The following is a 20,472-nucleotide window of genomic DNA, read 5'->3' as shown; positions in this document are numbered from 1 at the left end:
ATTTTTTAAATCTCTAACACTGGCTAACATTAACAAATAAATAATAAAATACTCAAAATTTACTGTTCAGAACTAAGTCTTTACTGGGCTGGTTCGCTTTAAAAAATAAATACAGGTAGACAAAAATTTTCTATAATATAGGAAAGCAAGGTTTGAAAAGGGATAGCAACATTAATGAAACTTTAAACCATCCCCTAATAACATCCAGCACATAAGACCACTAGAAAGGCATCCAGTCCGACACCTAACAGGAGGGACTACAAACAGTGGGTGGGGTAAGGGATGGAAAAGATAGCAATCATTGGTAGAAACCTTTCTTAAGTAACAAGTTTAATTGCTATTTAAAACGTTTTCAATGAAAATACTTGATATTTGCAAGTTAAGTATGTTACTTTTTATTCCTATTTCCCTATGTCAATGTTTGTATCTTTTCCACAATACAGTTCCCCATCCCAAAAACAAACCATTTTAAAGATACTGATCAGAAGAATAATCTTAATGATTTTGGAATAATTTACATGGAATATATCTCTGTAGCCTATATTACTCTGTAAATGCACATTGACTAAACCAGCATAGTAGTCAGTTGATAATGTACGGTAATATATATATAGTATATAAACAAGCTGCGATGACAGTTACTCCCTAAAGCATTGTGTATGCCAGAAATTCATTGCAAAGAACAAAAGCCTTAAGAAATTTACAACTTTGGAATATCATGTATAAATTACAATGAAAACTTTAAGACATTTTTACAAGCTTATAAAATTGTAATATTTTTATATGATACATATATATGTCATATAGCACTTTCAACAAGTTAAATTTTTAACAAAATCTTAAACTAAGTAAATATTTACAACACATTAACTTTACAAACACATAAATACAGCATTTAAACTTTGATATAATAATAATAAAAAAAATTTTCAAAGCTACTCTTACACATTTTTAGAGATAAATATATTTTAATTTATAGAAAATAAACAGCAATTACAACTAATTCTTTTTAAGGATAATAGTTGTACAATTTAGATGACTTGTGAAATTTCACCGGTATTTTCCTTTACCAATAAAAAACTATTTAAAGTTGAATTGAGGATGTTTAAATATTTTCCCTTGAATTGTGACGGAGTAACTTTAATTCAAACATGGCGATTAGGAAAGACTTAAACAAAATAATACACTGCTCATTGTGGCTATTGTTTCAACTTAAATATATTCATGTTGCATATCCCTGCTTAACTGGCGTAATTATCATTAACTGGTTTGAATCTGAAACTACTCATTAAGAGCAGTTTCAAAAATTAAGACAGCTTGTTTTTACAATTTGATGTAAAAAAAACTTCATGCAGGTCTCCATGGATACAAATGTCCATTACCAAAAGAGTAATGCATAATCTTGTTTTAGTCTCAGTATCACAGCACATGGCTTGGTAACAACCACTTCTACCCCCTCACAACCATTTCTACACCCCTCACAATAATTTCTATCCCCTTACAACCATTTCTAACTCTCACAACCATTTCAACCCCCTCAGAATTATTTCTACACCCTTCACAATCATTTCTATCCCCTTACAACCATTTCTAACTCTCACAACCATTTCTACACCCCTCACAACTATTTCTACCCCCTCACAACCATTTCTTTCTCCTCACAACCACTTCTACCCCCTCACAATCATTTCTCCCCCCCCCCCACCCTCACAACCATTTCTACCTCCTCTCCACACTTAACCTCTGTAATTGTGGCAACCTATCATCAATGTCTTAAGATTCCTTACATTATTTGGTACTGCTCTTGCACTCACTGACAAATGTAAAAATGTGTAAATGCAAATGTTGGTTATACAAGTGATTTATCCTAATGAAATACTATTACATTAATTACTAATTTCTCAGCTCCTGCCTTTTAATGAAAATCTTTGGTAAACAATATTTTTACTTATGTACCCCTGACAGATATTGAAACTGGAAATGCATGACTATACAAAACATAATATACAATATTTGCGGCAATATTCTATGAATCATTTTGTAAAAAAGAAATCTTAAATCATTTTTCACTTTCAATCTTACACATTCATTTTATTGATCATCACTATATACTGGATATAAACTACACCCCTTGCACTTGTAATACATGTATATTGTTCTTTTTTAGTTTTACAAGAGCCCACCAATCTCGTCACAACACAAAAGTAATGAGAAAAACACAACTTGTTTGTGTTGGTCATCTTAACAAAAATATAAGATCAATCTTTTATAATAACAAGGTTTAAACATACTTAAAGAATACATATGTACTTTCATTTAAACAAAAATTAAAATCTAAAAGCTGGAATCAGCTAAACCTGATATAGTACTGGCAAGGTAAACAATAAGTATCCCATACTTTGATGACCATTTTTTATGAGTAATTTCCTTTTTTTTCCAATCTAACAATAACATTCACTCATTCAATTTAATGGAAACACTTTCACATTATTATGATTAGGTTACATGGTCTTAGGGAGCAAAGCAGATCTTTTATGACTATTTACAGGAGCTGCTGTTGTTTCTAACTAAAATTGTCCCATTGGATAAAAAATCAATGGGTCTAAGCTGCCTGCCATCATAAATATAAACAAGAACTTTTTAACAATGTGGAATATCTCGTGACTGCTAGAGCTGAAACTTTACACATATGGATCCACAACTTAACAATGACAAATATACATTAATTATTTGTGGAAGCATAGCCTTTACATACACTTATCACAACAGAGTCTTAACTCTGAACAAAAGAGAAAAGTAAATGACAAAAATGTGTTGAAATCTGGGTAAAAGCAGTTACAGTGCATAGAACTAAAATGGCTAATATCAGCTGAACGTAAATACAGACGGACAAACAGGTACACATATATGTCCCCAATATGGTAGCACCAAAGCTATCTACTTTTTATCACAATTTATACATAAATAAATGACAATTTCTGTTATGCACGACAGCACTTTCCACATGTTTGTCCTGGAATAAGTTTTTCTTCTGCCATTATATTCAGTGAATGTAAATCTCAACAACTCATGTGTGGAATAGAAATTGGTTTCTATGCTCCTAGGCCATCACAAAATCGTACAGGTCCTTGACTGAAAGATAAATTGGATTTTTTTTTTAAATGTCAATAAATCTATAAAATGTTGGTTTTACAATTTTTTCTAGCTTTAAAAAAATTCATTTCAAAGCTGCACCACATTTTATATTTGAAAGGAAAAACAACAATGCATAAGTTCAAATAATTTTCAAACTCAAATAATTTTATTGCGTTAAACATACAATATATGTTTATAGCACATACAACATAACTATAGGCAGAAAACATGGATTTTTCAAGAAGCTGAAAATCCATGCCTCTACCTGACAAGGGCAGTTAACTCAATCTTAGTCAAACAGCTTTATTCAGCATTTCTTAAAAAAGTTCTATATTTGAATGTCCCTTGAAATTTTTCATTATATCTTATAACATTTAATGAGTGAATTTCAACCACATGTTTGTTGTGTTGGAAAAATCAAGCATTTCATTCATTCATAACATATATTATGAAATATCAACAACAACAAATACTTTTATTTATATCAGATAACATACATGTAATAACATGACTCATTTGGTTTCTTACTGAAATATGGATAAATAGATGGAGACAGGCATATAGATAGTTAATAAGAAACAAATACTTGATAAATAACAACTTGTTTTCGAGAGCAAGATTAAATATATGTACATGAAGTTAGATTTTGAATCAATAAAACTTTTTTCAGATGTTTCATTGGAATAACACTCAGGGTGCTCGTAAATGTAGAATTTCAGATAAAAGTGATATCTACTTGATAAAACTAAGTGATATCATTCTATTAGATTGTTTGTTTGTTTCATGTTACGCCTTTTCCCAACAGTATTTCAGTCATGTAGGCGGGTAGTTTCCTAACCATCGTTCCTAGAGAGTTACATCGGTACTAGACTACCTTCCTCCGTGCTAAACTACCAAAGCATCTCCCGGGGATCGAACCCATGCCAGAGAGGTAACTCTATTAGAAGTCATCGACTCTAACCCCTTGACCATGGAGGCGGTTATCTTTTAGATAAACTGAGTGAAATCTATTAGATAAACTGAGTGATATCTATTAGATAAAACTGAGTGATATCTACTACATAAACTGAGTGATATCTATTAGATAAACTGAGTGATATCTATTAGATAAAACTGAGTGATATCTATTAGATAAAACTGAGTGATATCTATTAGATAAAACTGAGTGATATCTATTAGATAAAACTGAGTGATATCTATTAGATAAAACTGAGTGATATCTATTAGATAAACTGAGTGATATCTATTAGATAAAACTGAGTGATATCTATTAGATAAAACTGAGTGATATCTATTAGATAAAACTGAGTGATATCTACTACATAAAACTGAGTGATATCTATTAGATAAAACTGAGTGATATCTATTAGATAAAACTGAGTGATATCTATTAGATAAAACTGAGTGATATCTATTAGATAAAACTGAGTGATATCTATTAGATAAAACTGAGTGATATCTATTAGATAAAACTGAGTGATATCATTCTATTAGATTGTTTGTTTGTTTCATTTTACGCCTTTACCCAACAGTATTTCAGTTATATAGGCAGGTAGTTTCCTAACCATCATTCCTGGAGAGTTACACTAGTACTACACTACCTTCCTCCGTGCTAAACTACCAAAGCATCTCCCTGGGATAGAACCGACGCCAGAGAGGTAACTGGATAAGAAGTCATCGTCTCTAACCCCTCGACCACGGAGGCGGTTATCTATTAGATAAACTGAGTGATATCTATTTGATAAAACTGAGTGATATCTATTTGATAAAACTGATTATTGCATGCTGGCTTCAAATAGCTTTCTTTTATGACTTAACATCTCTATCTAAATTCGAACTCGGAAAGATTTGACCACAAAAGCCCAATAAGGTTATAGAGTTACAGAATAAACATACCTTTTTCTTCGGAGGTTCAGCAGGTTTCTCTGGTTCTTTATTCTCCTCTGTTTTATCTTCTTCTGCTTCAGATTTATCATCATCCTTGTCTTTATCCTGATCAATAACATCATTTCACACATAACATTAGCTATTTAACTATGATATGAAATTATGTTTTTATACAATTGTCAATGCATTTAAGCAAATCGCTCAAGAATTAAGAATTAAATGAAACAGCATCCCTTTCCTAACAGTATAGGCATTTGCTGTTAAGATTAGCAAGGTTGTGAGAATATAATTTAAATATGCAACAAGCAATCACTGTAAAGATTTTCAGGGGAGGAAAAGATATATATAATTCATACTATATGAAATGTAAGCATACTAAATCACTATATGACTAAAGTATATAAATACCTTTTTCTTCTTATCTTTGTCCTTCTTCTTATCTTTCTTTTTAGATTTTATATCCTCCTCCTCCTTTAATACATGAAATCAGAAACTTCATATACAAACTTTATCATCTTTATCATGAAATATACATGTATATAAATTCTTATGATATTAATTTTATTAAAAAGCGATGGGACCCTTAAATACTAAAATAACAGGCAGGGCCCTCAATCCAATTTGGGGGAAGCGGGTCGCTACCCTCAGCAGGGGGAATTTTAGTGTATGGGGGGAATTTTTCTCTTTTCTTTTATTATCAAATACACTTATTTAAATATCAGCTGTTTTTATTTACATGCATATATTTTTTAAAAAAAATCCATAATAGGTAACACTAAACTGTTCAGAAGTGATTGATAAGATTTGAAGAAAAGTTTTTAACACCTTACACCATCAGATCTTTATGCTGCTTAGCTTTCTTTATGATCCCCCCCCCCCCCCCCCAATTCATTTTTTAGAAACACATTCAGACAAATGTCTCCATTTCCACTAATATGAACAAAACATGGACCTAAAGTAAATTCTATTCATACACTACATTTCTAGTGTTCTAACACACCTTTTAATAAGACAAAGCTTCCTTTTCTTGACTTTGTAAAACATTCGTAAAAATCGGCCTCGCGAAAATATGTGACAAATGAAAATTTGTTTGTTTTCTGTTTACACATCCACAATTCTAGTTGTTTCTGATGTAAATTATATAAAATTAAATTGATTGTTTATTATAATAACGTTTTTCATCAGTTATTTAATAAAGTATCATGAAAACAAAACTTACAAGTTTGTAATTCACGGCAAAATTTACCGTGGTTGATGTAACATTTTGAAGACAAAAAAAATGATTTCATGAATAAACAATTTGAAATTAAATTGTTGATGGGAATTGTGATTTTTTTCTGCATATTTCTGTTGAAATTTTAGCATTTTTACAGGATGAAGGCCAATATGTGACGGTCGATTTTGGGGGAAAAATTTAACAAACGGAAACGTGCAGACATGTACTGTACGATATTCCGCTTACAAAATAGACGTCAAATAGATAGATTTTAATTTTCAAAAACAACATTAGTTTTAATTTTTCTCTTTAACACTCTATATGTTTTGAGGGGGAATTTTTACCTCTGTTAGGGGGAAAAAAACATACTATTTTGGTGGGGGAATGCGGCCGAATATCGGCCGCAGATTTGGTTGATCGAGGGCCCTGACAGGTATTGGTAGCCTACAAATGACTTTGAAACATGTGTGAAGATTCCAGTGAAGACCTGACCTGGTTGGGAAGGAAGTGAGCTTGCATGCAAAACTATAACCAGAAATTTTCATAATAAGGTATGAAAGAGGGTATTATTTAGAAAAAAAAATCTATGAGGGACATATAATGATAATCTTGGGGACACATGTTATGTTTTGAGTAAATACCTTCAGTGATATAACAAGTGTTATGTCTAACCCCATTTTTTTTAGAATAGCAGAACCAAACAACAAATAATGCATTCAATAAAGAAATATGCACATTTTCATCTTTAAGAATTTTTTTAAACAATCGTGTTTTGGACTGATATGAAATCATGTCCAAAGAAAGTAATATTTTATCTTAAAGTGACATTATTTCCATCTAAGGGTATACAATGAGTAAATAGGTAAAAGTCAAAATAAGTTTACTGGTAAATTTTGTCATATATAATTTACTTTGCACAAATGATAAATAACTCACTTGTCCAAAAGAAATTTGTGAAAATAATAATCAGTATTTACCTGTAATGTTCAGTTTATAAAAAAGGTGGGACAGTCTTTTTACATTTTAGGTAGATTAATATGTTATCCTAAACATTTTTCAATATCAGCTGTTGGTCAATCACCATTACAACAGTCATTTTTTTTAAATAAGTAGTTAATTAAGCTCAACTAGACAATGAAACAAAGAACATAATCAAACAAGAATAAATCTGTGTAAGATTGTAATCAACTAAATCAAAATTACCTCCTCCTCTTCTTCCCCTGAACCTTCTTCTTCTTTATCTTTCTTGCCTTTCTTCTTATCTTTCTTTTTGTCTTTCTTTTTATCTTTGTCTTTTTTATCCTTCTTTCCTTTCTTTTTCTCGTCTTTTTCGTCTTCCTCATCTTAAAGAAAATTGCGAATAAAAATACTTACGCGAAAAATTTAAGTGGTGGAAAAATATCTGTTCCACTTTAATCCTGTCCTTTTACGCAAACACATTAGTTATTTTTAAGAATGTATTGCCTACTTATTTCTAATTAAATCATTTGAATTGATATCAAAAGTAAGGAAGAACACTTAAGCCGTAACAAATTAGATATATTAAATGGACTTGTTCATCTTCCAGTCTGGACAAAACCGTTCATCTTTTTTCCCCAAAAAAATACAAAATATGTACTAACAGAAGAGCAAACAATGCAGACCATGATCTGCACTAGTTGCATGGGTAGAATCAGTTATCACTAGCAAGATAAGGGTTATGTCCAAAGATTCTGTATCTCTAATAAGAAAATATCAAACTAATTTAAGGACTACTGGCCACATCGGTTTTAACCTTTTAGTAGAAAGTAATTGTTTCCTCCAGCAAGAAACCTTACACTCATTGCTCAGTATCGGTTGGTTCCAGGAATATCTTGGACAATCAAGCTAATATAAATTTTGTATAAACTAAAAGTTTAAATTGATCCTTGAATGATTAAACAATTTAACACAAGCCCATGTCATGTCATATCATACATATCATGGCAACTTGTATGAACTTTAATTAACTAAATGGGCTACACTAAATTAATTTACCCCAAACCAATATTGAACTATGTTGTTTGTTTGATTTTTTTGCATAATACATACTCATACATAATTGTTTTACATACTATATGAAAATCGATTGAATGATTGAATATAATGTATATCATAATTATATTATTTTTATATTTATTTATGACAAGATGATGCTTATATGTATATATCATGTAAGGTAACAAGGGGTGACCTGACCCTCTCATACCTATCATGGGGTAAATAAATGTGTTTTTCCAGTTGGGGTCTCAAAAGAAATGTCATATCATACCTTCATCTTCTTTGTCCTTCTCTTCATCCTCTTCTTCTTCATCCTCATCTTTCTTTTTCTTATCTTTTTTCTTATCTTTCTTTTTATCTTTCTTGTCTTTTTTATCACCTTTATCTTTCTTTTTATCTTTTTTATTCTTCTTCTTATCTATAATGTCATGAAAATATCAGTGAGAATCCTAACAAGTTATCTTAAGTGAAAAACGGGGTTCCAGGTACAGATTCCAGAGTGTGTCTATTAGCTTATAGCTTCCTATACATTCTAACTAAGATAAGTTCCAAATAAACTAAAATGAGTCAAAATCAGAAAAATTAAACTTTACTTTGTAAGGACAATGGGTAGAAATATGGTGAGAAAATTATTCATTTCAGCCCAAGTTTGTATGTTTCATGTACAATATTATATAGATTATAAATAGTTCAACTTCAATATTTGTTACACTTCTAATCTCATTTTTTGTTTTCTTTAGTTTAACTTTTTGTTCATCTAAAGGAGTGCTGCTTTTAATATTATGAATAAGAAGAAGAAACCAATTTAAAGTCATACCTTTTGTTTCTTCTTCTTCATCATCTTCCTTTTCAGATTTTTCTTCTTTTTCCTTCTTTTCTGCTTTTTCTTCCTTCTCTTCATCTTCTTCTTCCTCCTCATCTTCTTCTTCATCATCATCATCTGATATTCCTGTCTTTTTCCTGCCAAATATCCCCATAGCTCCCTTTTTGTCTTTTTTCTCTGAAAATAAAGATTACATATACCACATATTTATTGTAACTACCAACATTGTATCTTTTGATTGCTTATTTACATTGCCTAGGCTAACAAATGTCATCTTATAAAATATAATAAAAATATTTTTTCAGAAAAAATTATAGACAGTTGACATTACATTTTATTCAATTATTTCAAATAAAAAACATCATCTTTTTAGTTTTTAGCATAAATTTATGAAATTTAAATATATTTTGATACCATTAGAAACTCTATCTGATATATTTGCCTTCTAAACTTAAAAATTTATTTCAACCAATTTTATTGGTCTTTCAGTATTCATAATTTTGTTATTTCAACTGTTTTATAAACATACTGTTAACATTTAGACATACAAACTTTGAATACAACCTGAATTGAAAAATGAAAAACATTCAACCATTAAAACAACTCTGTAAAATGAAATTTGACTTCTATTCACACAGAGGGAAATATTGAAAGAAAAAAAGAAATCTTTTTGATAATCATACTTTTCTTTTGTTTCTTTTCTTTGGTTTTCTTAGATTTATCTTCATGTTCATCTTCTTCATCAGCATCTTCATCAGACTCTGCGGTATCACCTAACTTTGGCAGCGCTCTCGGTTGTGGCATTGGAGCTTGAGGCAAGGCCTGTAATAGTCAATGGTCACAGTTCAATGTTCAAATATCTATAACAGCATGGCTGTGACACACTTCTATAGGTATATATTTCAATTAGTCATCAAATGAATCAATCAAAAGTTCAAATATTTTCTTTCAAAACCACAATAAAACTGAAATAAATAAATTGAACAATATCAATAAAATTGAATATAAGTGGTAAATTATCAATTAGATCTTATATGGCTTAACACAAATTTTGTTTTCCTGGTAAAGAATATCACTAGCATCTTCATAGAGTTTAGTTTGATTTTGTAAAAATGCTTATGCAACATTATTTTGAATTTTTATCAATATCAGTAGAATAAGCAGTGGTGTACAAATGGCTCTTGCCATGTTGTCTTTAACCACTTCAATCAAACATAAAACTCTGACTTGTATATGTAAATAAACATAGGGCAAAATGTATGAAAGACGAGGTATACAACTTACCCGTGTAGATTGTGACATATCTTTAACTTCTTCTTCACTCTCCTCTTCTTCCTCACTTTCATCTTCTTCTGATTTAGCTTCAGGCTAACAGAAAGTGAAACAAAGTTTATTCAAGGTTGTGTTAGCAAAATTATGTTTAATATTTTATCCATAATTGTTTTGAAATCCTTATAATATTTACTGGATGATCATGTTTGTATTATTTTCATATGCATGCTACAAATTTCCAGATGCTATTGTACAGTATAATGAATTTATAAGAAAGACTTGAAAAGTTCTATAACTATGTATACAATTGGTTGTCTTTTTTATCTTTACAGAGAAAAACAAACATAAATAAGTTATCATGACTGGTTTTATAACTAACCACTGTTCATCTGAGAAATCGGACAGCAAAAATGTCACCTATTTTCTAGAATCCTTCGAACACTTATGTATTTCCGTATTACTGAACATCAGTAATATCTATTTAATTAAACATTTAACAATAATTGTTACCAGTACAGATGTCATAAATTACAATGACATTGTACATTAAAATGTCATTTGGCCACTCTCTTAAATTTCTTATTTGAGGATTAAACAAAAATTGTGTATTATATATTTTTCTACCATAATTTTCATTACAACACTATTAATAACTTTTTACATTCAGTAGATAAGATTATATAATTATGAAATATTTACCATTCCAGCATGTCGTCTTGGTAATGGACGTGGAAGAGCATGTACGGAAGATTCTGCTTCACGACTTTCAGCCTTAAAAAAAAATGAATTACAATAAGTTTTATCTTAAACATGATTGTTATCAACAGATTTTAAAATAATAACTATGGACCACCACATGTGGTGTTAACTCTTGTCTGTTATATGGTCAAATATTCAGTTAAAAAGGGACATAACTCCTAAAAATATTGTTTTAAGAATAATTCCCCTTGTCTTACAACTGTAGCTTGTCATGATAAGCAAGCATTCTAAGATTCATTTTGATACCTTTTAAAATGTTTGAATAAAAAAACAACATTAAAGTTTTTGCACTACAACCTTGCAGCCATCATAATAGCTGGATGTTTTCTTCAAACAACACTTGCTCTAGGATATTAATAATTTCACGATAAATTTTCTGCTTCCTCAAAAGAAAACTTTTTTCTCTCAGTTGTTTGCTGATCAATTAGTTATGTTAAAGTAACCACTGAGCCAGCAAAACATTTAAGTGATGTTATCTTTTTCATTTGTGAAGAATGTAATATAGATACTCACTTTAACAATTTCTTCATGGACTTCTTCTTCTGACCGAGGTGAATCTTAAATGAGAACATCAATAATATTATATCAGACCTTTTGATACTTCATTAACAGTTTTTGACATATTTTTAGATAGAATATTTTGGGAACCAAACATAAGCTAATATCAGAGTGGAACTTATGGTGAAATTTCATTAAAAATTTAGAAATATATAATTCATTCTTAAAAAAAAAGAAGAAAAAAAACTTCTTTCCTTATTCATTCATGGAAATCAACTTAGAGAAACTTTTTCACATAAACATTAAAAAATAGTCATTATAAACTTAAACACATCTGCAAAATATGACAGTTTTTCTTGTAAGATAAGTTAACTATATTTTACCTGGTTGTTTTTGTAAAGGAGCTGACTCTATTCTGCGTGACTTTGGTGCTGGGACGGTCTGGTGTAAATGTTCTGATGGTACCTTGTGAGCACCAGCCAGGGGTGGCAAGGTACGGTTTAAATCATTTTTAAACTGTAATGGAAATTTTTAGTATCTTTTTAAGTACATGAAAAAAACATGGAGCACATAATACTTGAATGTCAGTCATTTTGTAAAAGGCCGACATGAAGTTCACATAGTTTACTTGTACCTGCATAAATGTACTTGCATAAATGGTACATATGCTAGACAATGGTACACAATAAATAATAAAAATAGCGACTTTCTAGTATTACTAGTTTAGGCAGATACTCATTTCTGCATAATTTCAGGCAGTTTACTCCCAAGAAGAACCACAGCACTTCTGTAAACAATATCTTTAACAGAGATAGAATCACAATAACTTAAACAAAGAGAATTAAAACTTTAACAGAGATAGAATCACAACAACTTAAACAAAGAGAATTAAAACTTTAACAGAGATAGAATCACAACAACTTAAACAAAGAGAATTAAAACTTTAACAGAGATAGAATCACAACAACTTAAACAAAGAGAATTAAAACTTTAACAGAGATAGAATCACAATAACTTAAACAAAGAGAATTAAAACTATGTGTATGTACAACTAAAATGAAAAAGATTGAATAAACTTAAAACAAGATTATTTCATTTATACATTTATATTTCCCCAAATTTCTTATAAGACTCATTTAATTCTAAAATCTATGTTTAAAGCACAATTAGAAAAAAACGCAAATCAGACAAATCTGAATATTCCGAAATAACAAAAATTTTCATGAACAAAAGTCTGAACTATAGAACATAAGCCTCCTAAGTGAAACATGAAGGGTAAACAATGGAAGCATTAGACAACACAAGAGAAACATTATGTTACACTTACAGATTCGTTGGTTTTTCTCCGCCTATCTCTTGCTGTAACACTGTTGTTAAGGTCTATAGAACCATCAGCTCGTAGACTATGATTGAGCATTCCATTTAACTTTGGTTCCCCTATCAACTCATCATCAGAACTAAACTGGTTATCATCCTCTCTATTTGGTTTGGCTAAACATATCATGTGACATCCTCCACACATAACCTGTGCATAGAAACAAAATATATAAATCACTGACGCTATATACAAGGGCAGTAATTATTACACAAGTACATATCTAGCATATTACAACATATTTAAAGTACAGTGTAGTTTGCTAAAAATATCTTGTAATTTTGTGCAGAACTGGATTTAGTTGCTAAATAATTAAGGATAAAACAATGAATGATAAGTATAAGAAATGAAATGATATCTATGATATCTAGCAATGCAAAAGGTTACAATATATTGCATCAAACAGTGACTGCAGTAAAATAATAATAAGAATCAAAGATAGTACTAAAGAACTTTAGTACTTACTTTTTGTACAGTAAATTTTGAAAATCTTTTTACTCTTAGTGGTATAAATTGATTAGAAAAACTTTCTTGTCCTAACGCTAACTTCCCATGTCTTCCATCTCCAAATGTGTATAACTGACCTTTATCTGCAATATAGATATAAACATCATCAATCTTATTTCATACTTAACATATTTTACCTTCACATTAATGATAAAAGTTGGAAAATCTAAAAAAAAAAAAATCATTTCATATCTATCCATCTCATAGTATTATTTAGACTATCTGCTAACAAGACAGGTAAACCTGAGGGTTATTGAATATGAAAATGAGTTAAGAAATCTTTGGTTTTAAGTTGGAATAAAAATTATTTTGTCTCTGTTTGGTTCATTTTATATATCATCACCTTTGTGCAATAACTGGTTAACTCCTATTAAATTTAGAAAGACTTAACCCGATACTGCACTCAGGTGACAATATTTCATATACATGATGTGAAAAATTAGCACAAGTCTGTTTAAGTGTTTCCTTTACTTCGTAAAAGGTATCCAGACAAACACATTGTTATTCTTCAATAAAAGTTCTGGCAGTACATATCTTTAGATTGTTTGATGCAAAAAGAAAAGAAAAACACTAAAACTAAGGAAATGTTAAAAACCAATGTAAAACTTCTTCTAAAATACCTTTATTAAAACATACAACACAACTGGACATAAAGAAACAGTTCACAAAATTGCAAGAGATACAAACAGATTTGAATTGTCCCGAATGTATCCTTGAATTTCTGCTAATAAGCGTATGTTAAGGAACAAGTATAAGTTCCCCCGCACCTTATTGACAAACAGCACATGGCATTGTGAACATTGAACATAACAAATAAATTGACCAGTGACACTATTAAGACATAGACAATAATACAACTTACCTGATATAAGAGAAGAATGGCTTTCACCACATGATGCATATTTCACTTTAAAATTAATATTAAGTTTTCTTGGCGTAGATATTTGTAAAAAATGTGTTCCATGACCTAGCTGGCCACTTGCACCATCTCCAAATGTGTAGACATTGCCACTTTCTGAAATTACATAAATGTGTAACCTGTGTCAAAGATTACCTATACTTACTTATTAATGAAAGTTACAAATTAAATAAGGTACAAATCTTAAATATATTGCCTGGTCAAACTGAGGCTGGCCTGTATCATTTATTTTATTATATCAAACATATCAATATAGAGGATAAAACATTTCAATCAGAATAACAACTGCAAAATCATTATTACCATTCATGGAGCATTTTAAGGGATATGTCCATCCACATACATGTATTAAGATCCAACTAAATGTGATTTTGTCAGATGTTGTCTGCTGTATGAATATTTACTTACACTGTAACGCTTCAACATTATGGATTGTCACCTTGTGACATCACATTAGACAAAATAGTAAACAAATCATATGACGTATCATAACATTACATGTCTTCTTCAGTGAATAAAAATTGTTCACTTTCCACTTTATAACCACTTATATCACTCACAAAACCAAGCTAATGAAAAATGTCTACATAACAAACTTAAACTTATGTGTATTTAATATTACCTGTGACAGCTAAAGTATGTGACCCACCACATGCCACTGATATGACTTTTTCAGGTATATCAACCTTTTGTGGAGTATCTGTTTCATCAGGGTCATCACCCAACCCTAGTTTACCACCCTCACTCTCACCAAATGTGTATAAATCTCCTGATTCTATAATAAACAATATATAAAATGATATTTCCTATATTAATAATTATAATACAAAGTATGATACAATGTCAAGGGCAAGTCACTTCATTGATCTTAAAAATATCAGAAGTGAAATATATTGATCATGTGCAATAATGATACATAAGACATATGATAGGCAGATTTAGTACCTTATTTATTTGACAGAAACAATTAATGATTAATGCTAAATATCTGTTTAAAGCATGGGTACAAGTTAAAAATGTCAGAAAGCCAGAAATTCCTAATCCAGCATTAATCTAATTGGTTTTATATAGAAGAAGAGTGCTTTAAGGTGAACTTCAGGCAAAGGCGTAAAAACATGTACCAATGCAGGGTTTTCAATTTTATTTCAGGCAACAGATGTGCCAGCAAAAACAACTATTTTGGACAATGGTCAAGAGGGATATTTTAGTCTAAAGACTGAAATCACAACCGATTTTAACAGCATTTCAACTGATGATATGGATCGCCAATATGTTAATAATGAAAACCCTGCCAATAGTTTTAAGAAACACCCAAATTAAAGTAGGATATAATGACTTACCAGTGACAAGTGCTGTATGATAATAACCACATGATATACAAGTGACCACATCTTCTATTTGCAATTCTTCTGGGTCTGGACATTCTGTCTTACCCCCTAGACCAAGTTGTCCTTCACTTCCCCCACCCCACACAAATACTGCACCATCCTCTACAAAATATGACTAAAAGGTGAGTGATCATTCCTAAATCATGTTTAATCTACATTAATTGAATAAATAACCTTATCAAAAATGTATTTTAAGAAATATGCTGCCAAATAACAAGATGACTCAATGATATCTATTGACTCAAATTTGAACAATCAAATTTCTTTAGTTGATGCTGTTGAACCAAAAACTTTTATCTAAACAGATATTTTCAAGATGCCTGAAACCTTCAAGCTAAAACCCAGCCCCTTGGAGCAGCCGGATTGCTTGTGAGAAGATGTCCCAAGTAACACTATTTGTAGTACACCCTTATGCATTATAAAGTGTGTAGAAACAAAACTTGCATTATGGTCATTGGTGAAATTATGCCAATCCAGGGGTATATAGCGAGTGAACAGGTGAAGGTCAAAATATGTATACATTTTGCCATAGTTCCTTTCAATTTTATAATTTACTTTGCATAACTCACTTGACCCAAGGAAATTTCTGTAAATTTCTTTCAGAATTTACCTGTAACATTCAATTTATAAAAAGAGTGGGGCAGTCCTTTTATATTTTAGGCTGTCTTATATTTAATACTAAACATTTGCCAATAGCAACTGTTGGTCAATCACCATCATAAAAACATATGAAACATATAGTTAATTCAGCTCAACTTGACAATGAAAAAAATGAGCATAATGTAACTTAAATGGACGAATAGAAAACCAACTTAAATGGCTGCCCACCTGTGAGAGCTACAGAGTGATCTGCCCCTGCTGCTAACATTCTGTACTGTTGCTCTACTAGACTGTCAATACATTTAGGAACATTGCTAGCTGGAGAATCTTCTACACCCAGCTGACCCTCGCCATTGGCACCAAATGAATAGAGCTTCCCTGATTCTGTAAACAATATATTTTCTTCGATGAATATGAAAGTACTTATATAAACAACAACTGTTTGTAAGACAAAGGGTTGACTGTAAGTAAAGAGGCATAACTCTGTAAAAAGGTAACTCAGAGTTACGGGACCTGTTCCCATCATGGAAGATAATCATAGAGAACAAGTGAGTAAATTTCTACCCCACCAATTTAGTTGTTTTTCAGAATACTCAGATACAAATTAATTTGCACGCAAATCTTCCCAAAAGTGTGATGGTGACACTGGCCCAAGACTGAGTACAATAAGTTGAATAGCACGCTAAAAATAAGCTAGTGTTTAAACTTCACAACACTGATGCCAAACTTCATCTTCACTAAAGATTATAAAGTCATAGCTGATACAGTATAATATTCTCATTCTATCTAAAAAACAAGGGGATATTTGTAGCTCTTGTCAAACTATAGTGATTATTTCCAGATATGCACTGAAGTATCTGTACACATACTTCAATAATGATAGCTGATGAAAATCACAATAAAAATTATAAGAGAAATTTTACTTTCTTTAAAAACATATTTTGTAAATATAAAAAGATAATATCAAAATAATGATACCATAGTAAAATTATGGCACTAAAATAGTTTAAAACAGAAAATGAAGTAGTTAAATGTAAACTTATAAAGACTAAAGATACTGCTTAGAAATGTTAAGAATTACAACTTACCTGTTGCAACAATTGTATGAACTCTTCCACATGCTACAAGCTTCACTTTCTCTGTCTTTAATGCTTTAAAATACAAGCATTAGTCATTTAAAATATTACGAAATAAACATTAAACTAGACATACAATGTATGTTCATTGGACATCATAGGACATGGATGCCCCCACATTCCACTGTATTGTAAGTATACAGATAGATATCATGACACAGTGACACTGACAAGGGCAAATCTATATACCTCACCAAAACAATTAGGACAAAAAAATGTGCTATAACTAGAATATATCAGTTTCAATGTCATTTGTGGCTCAATATGTAAATTATGGTCGCAGAACCTATATGTTTAATAAATGGTAATGCCATAAAATACAAATACTGGTAATATTGCTGCTAAATTATCAGCTTACAAGTCAAGTCAAAAAAAAAGAAAAAAAAAAAGAATAGTATGCAGAATAGTATGCTTCTTAGTCAAATTTAAAGAACAGTTTACTGTCTGCAGTTTTTTTATAAAGATAGACTTCAAAGTTCAAACAGATTCTAAATTTCTTGTTAAGGAAATTAAAATTAAAAGCAACTTACATTTGATACAGCTTGGCCTATCAGCTGTTTTACTGGTTCCCAGACCAAGTTGACCCCAATCATTGGAACCAAATGTGAATACTCTCCCAGTCTCTGAAATATATATTAGTACACTCACCTTCTTTCTATTATATAATGCAGTAATGGGTATGGTAAAAATGCATATTTAGGTATTACTTCAACTAACCACTGCGATCTGTCAAAAGTAATATATATGAAATGAAGCATTAGTAGTTTCAATATTCTTAATGCTGCACAGTCCATTTGTAACATTTCAGATGATGCACAGGGTATATCCCGTTGAATCTGCACAAATGTAGTATCAATGTTTCACTCCTATCCTTGCACTTTTGCACAGACTGAACAGTTACTTCTGATCAATCCCACTGATAATTTGTATACAAGTAGGTCAGTATCTTTACATAAAGACTGTCAGGGTAGATATAATTCATACTGTCTATATTTGTATACCTGCAACCAATGCTGTGTGTTCATCTCCACATGCCACATCACGTACACGGTCATTCCTAACCCAGAACTTGTTCGGCAAATTGTCAGCAAACTTGCTTTTGCCAAATGTAAAGACAGCTCCAGAATCTACAAAATAAATAAAAAAAAAAAATTATTTTTAATAAATAAACACTTTTATCAAGTAATACTATTTTAATCACAATGCACCTGTCATTTGTAACCTTTAACAAGAAATAAAATAATATCATTACAATAATAACATATTTTATACTATTATCATTACTTTGTAAAAAGCTTATTTATTACTTTGTTAAAAGCACTTATTGCCATATACAGATTCCAAGGAAAGTTAGGATGTCTAACAGGTATGGTAGGTCTTTGGTATAGACTTAACAATCTGACTGTTTGAATGAAAAAGTACTTCAGATTTCCTGATTTCAATGCAAAGTTTTTGTTATTCCGCATAATCCACAAAGTGGGTAGTTATGCATGGTATCATAAATGATCGGTGTATAACTGATGATGTGATGTACAAGAGACTATCAAATAAAACTAAGATGTGTATTAATTTCAGTTTGGGCACAAATCATGTAAGGGTAATATGGTGTTTTTAGCAATCTTTTTTCTGCCTTTTAAGATTAAGCACCTTCATTACAGCCCCTACACCTTGTACATACAGTAATAGTACTAATACTAATACAAATTTCGATTTTGGATGTCTGAGGAAATTTGCATCCAGGGTAGTGCTTTTGGGTAAAGTTAAGTACTACAGTGGTACTTAGTATTACCGTAAATCTGTTAGAATGAAAAGGGACTTAATAACACTTTTTACTAGTACTGACACTTAAAAGTGCACAGATATTTCCATCTTTAAGTCTATAACTAAAGGCAAAAACTTTTAAGCCAATTTGCAATGTTTATAGACCGAAGCTCAATGAGTTGACATGTTTGGAAATAGTCAAAATATGTTGACGTGCCAAAGCTTGATTCTGAGATATTTTCGTTCTGGGGCAGAATCTCGCTTTAGAGGCGAGATATTGCCCAGACACGAAAATAACACAATATCTCGTCGCGCAGTACAATTAGTTGGACTAGTTTGGAAACTGCAATATCTGCAGGATGTGGTACTGGCAAAGAGTACTATACAAAAACTTTAATAACAAAAAACTGATAACATATTTAATATTATGACTGATTTAAAAGGTGTATCTTTTTCAACTCAATTCATGCACAGCCTCCTATCCCTTAAAAAAAAGACTCGAATTTTCAATTTTCAAACCCCTGGATGAAGAACCCGATCATAATTACAATGGATACAGAAAACTACAGATGCAACAAGGTAAACAGGTTATGAAAGCGTTTGTAAAAGTGACCAACTCCAAAAAAGAGAGAAGTTTAGACATGAAAAAAATGGTCCACTTATCATTTCGTTGCAAATGCAAACTGGTTTGACATCAAAATGTAATGACTGATATTATTAATGAAATTTGTTCATATTCTTTTGACGCAGAGACGGTTAAATCGTGTTCATAAGGAAAGACATTGCATAAACTGAATAAAGTTTCACCAGGAATATCGGAATCGTCTTCCGCCGCCATATTTGTTACCAACAATAAAGCAGGTGCTCGTGACGTAAAGTGAATTCGTAATAATGATAGTTTGTGAAATATGAACAAGGGTTGTGGAAGACTAAATATCTATAAATATATTTCATTTTATACTCAGAAATAACTGATTTCCGCCCATTTTTATATACACATTGAAGAAAACTATTGACACATAAACCAATATAAAGGTTTGAAAATATAAATAAGGAACACAAAATAGCTTCATAAACATTTCTATATTTATTTAGTAGCTTCTAGCCTACTGAAAGTAAACAAATATGGCCGACATTGGAAAGAAAAAAATCTGGCTTCGATTAAAACGATTAGATG

General features: G+C 30.8%; 1 protein-coding gene across 1 annotated transcript; it reads right to left on the bottom strand.

Moving 5' to 3' along the window:
• Window positions 1–1,812: 1,812 nt before the first annotated feature.
• On the bottom strand, window positions 1,813–20,184 carry LOC132734053 (X-linked retinitis pigmentosa GTPase regulator-like). The gene is made up of 21 exons (XM_060720749.1): window positions 20,103–20,184; window positions 18,536–18,661; window positions 18,065–18,157; window positions 17,487–17,549; window positions 16,627–16,782; window positions 15,751–15,900; window positions 15,033–15,185; window positions 14,354–14,506; window positions 13,450–13,574; window positions 12,937–13,134; window positions 11,993–12,125; window positions 11,625–11,668; window positions 11,052–11,123; window positions 10,365–10,448; window positions 9,764–9,902; window positions 9,075–9,257; window positions 8,529–8,675; window positions 7,442–7,581; window positions 5,431–5,493; window positions 5,032–5,127; window positions 1,813–3,132 (listed from the first exon to the last, which is right to left on the bottom strand). The coding sequence occupies exons 1-21, from the start codon at window positions 20,131–20,133 to the stop codon at window positions 3,109–3,111; spliced, it is 2,373 nt and encodes a 790-aa protein (XP_060576732.1). The 5' UTR covers window positions 20,134–20,184; the 3' UTR covers window positions 1,813–3,108.
• Between the last annotated feature and the right edge of the window lie 288 nt (window positions 20,185–20,472).

The sequence above is a fragment of the Ruditapes philippinarum genome, unplaced genomic scaffold (assembly GCF_026571515.1).
Source record: "Ruditapes philippinarum isolate M1 unplaced genomic scaffold, ASM2657151v2 ctg4571_1_1_1_1, whole genome shotgun sequence".
NCBI classification, from domain to species: domain Eukaryota; kingdom Metazoa; phylum Mollusca; class Bivalvia; order Venerida; family Veneridae; genus Ruditapes; species Ruditapes philippinarum.
This window is presented reverse-complemented; position numbering and strand designations above follow the sequence as displayed.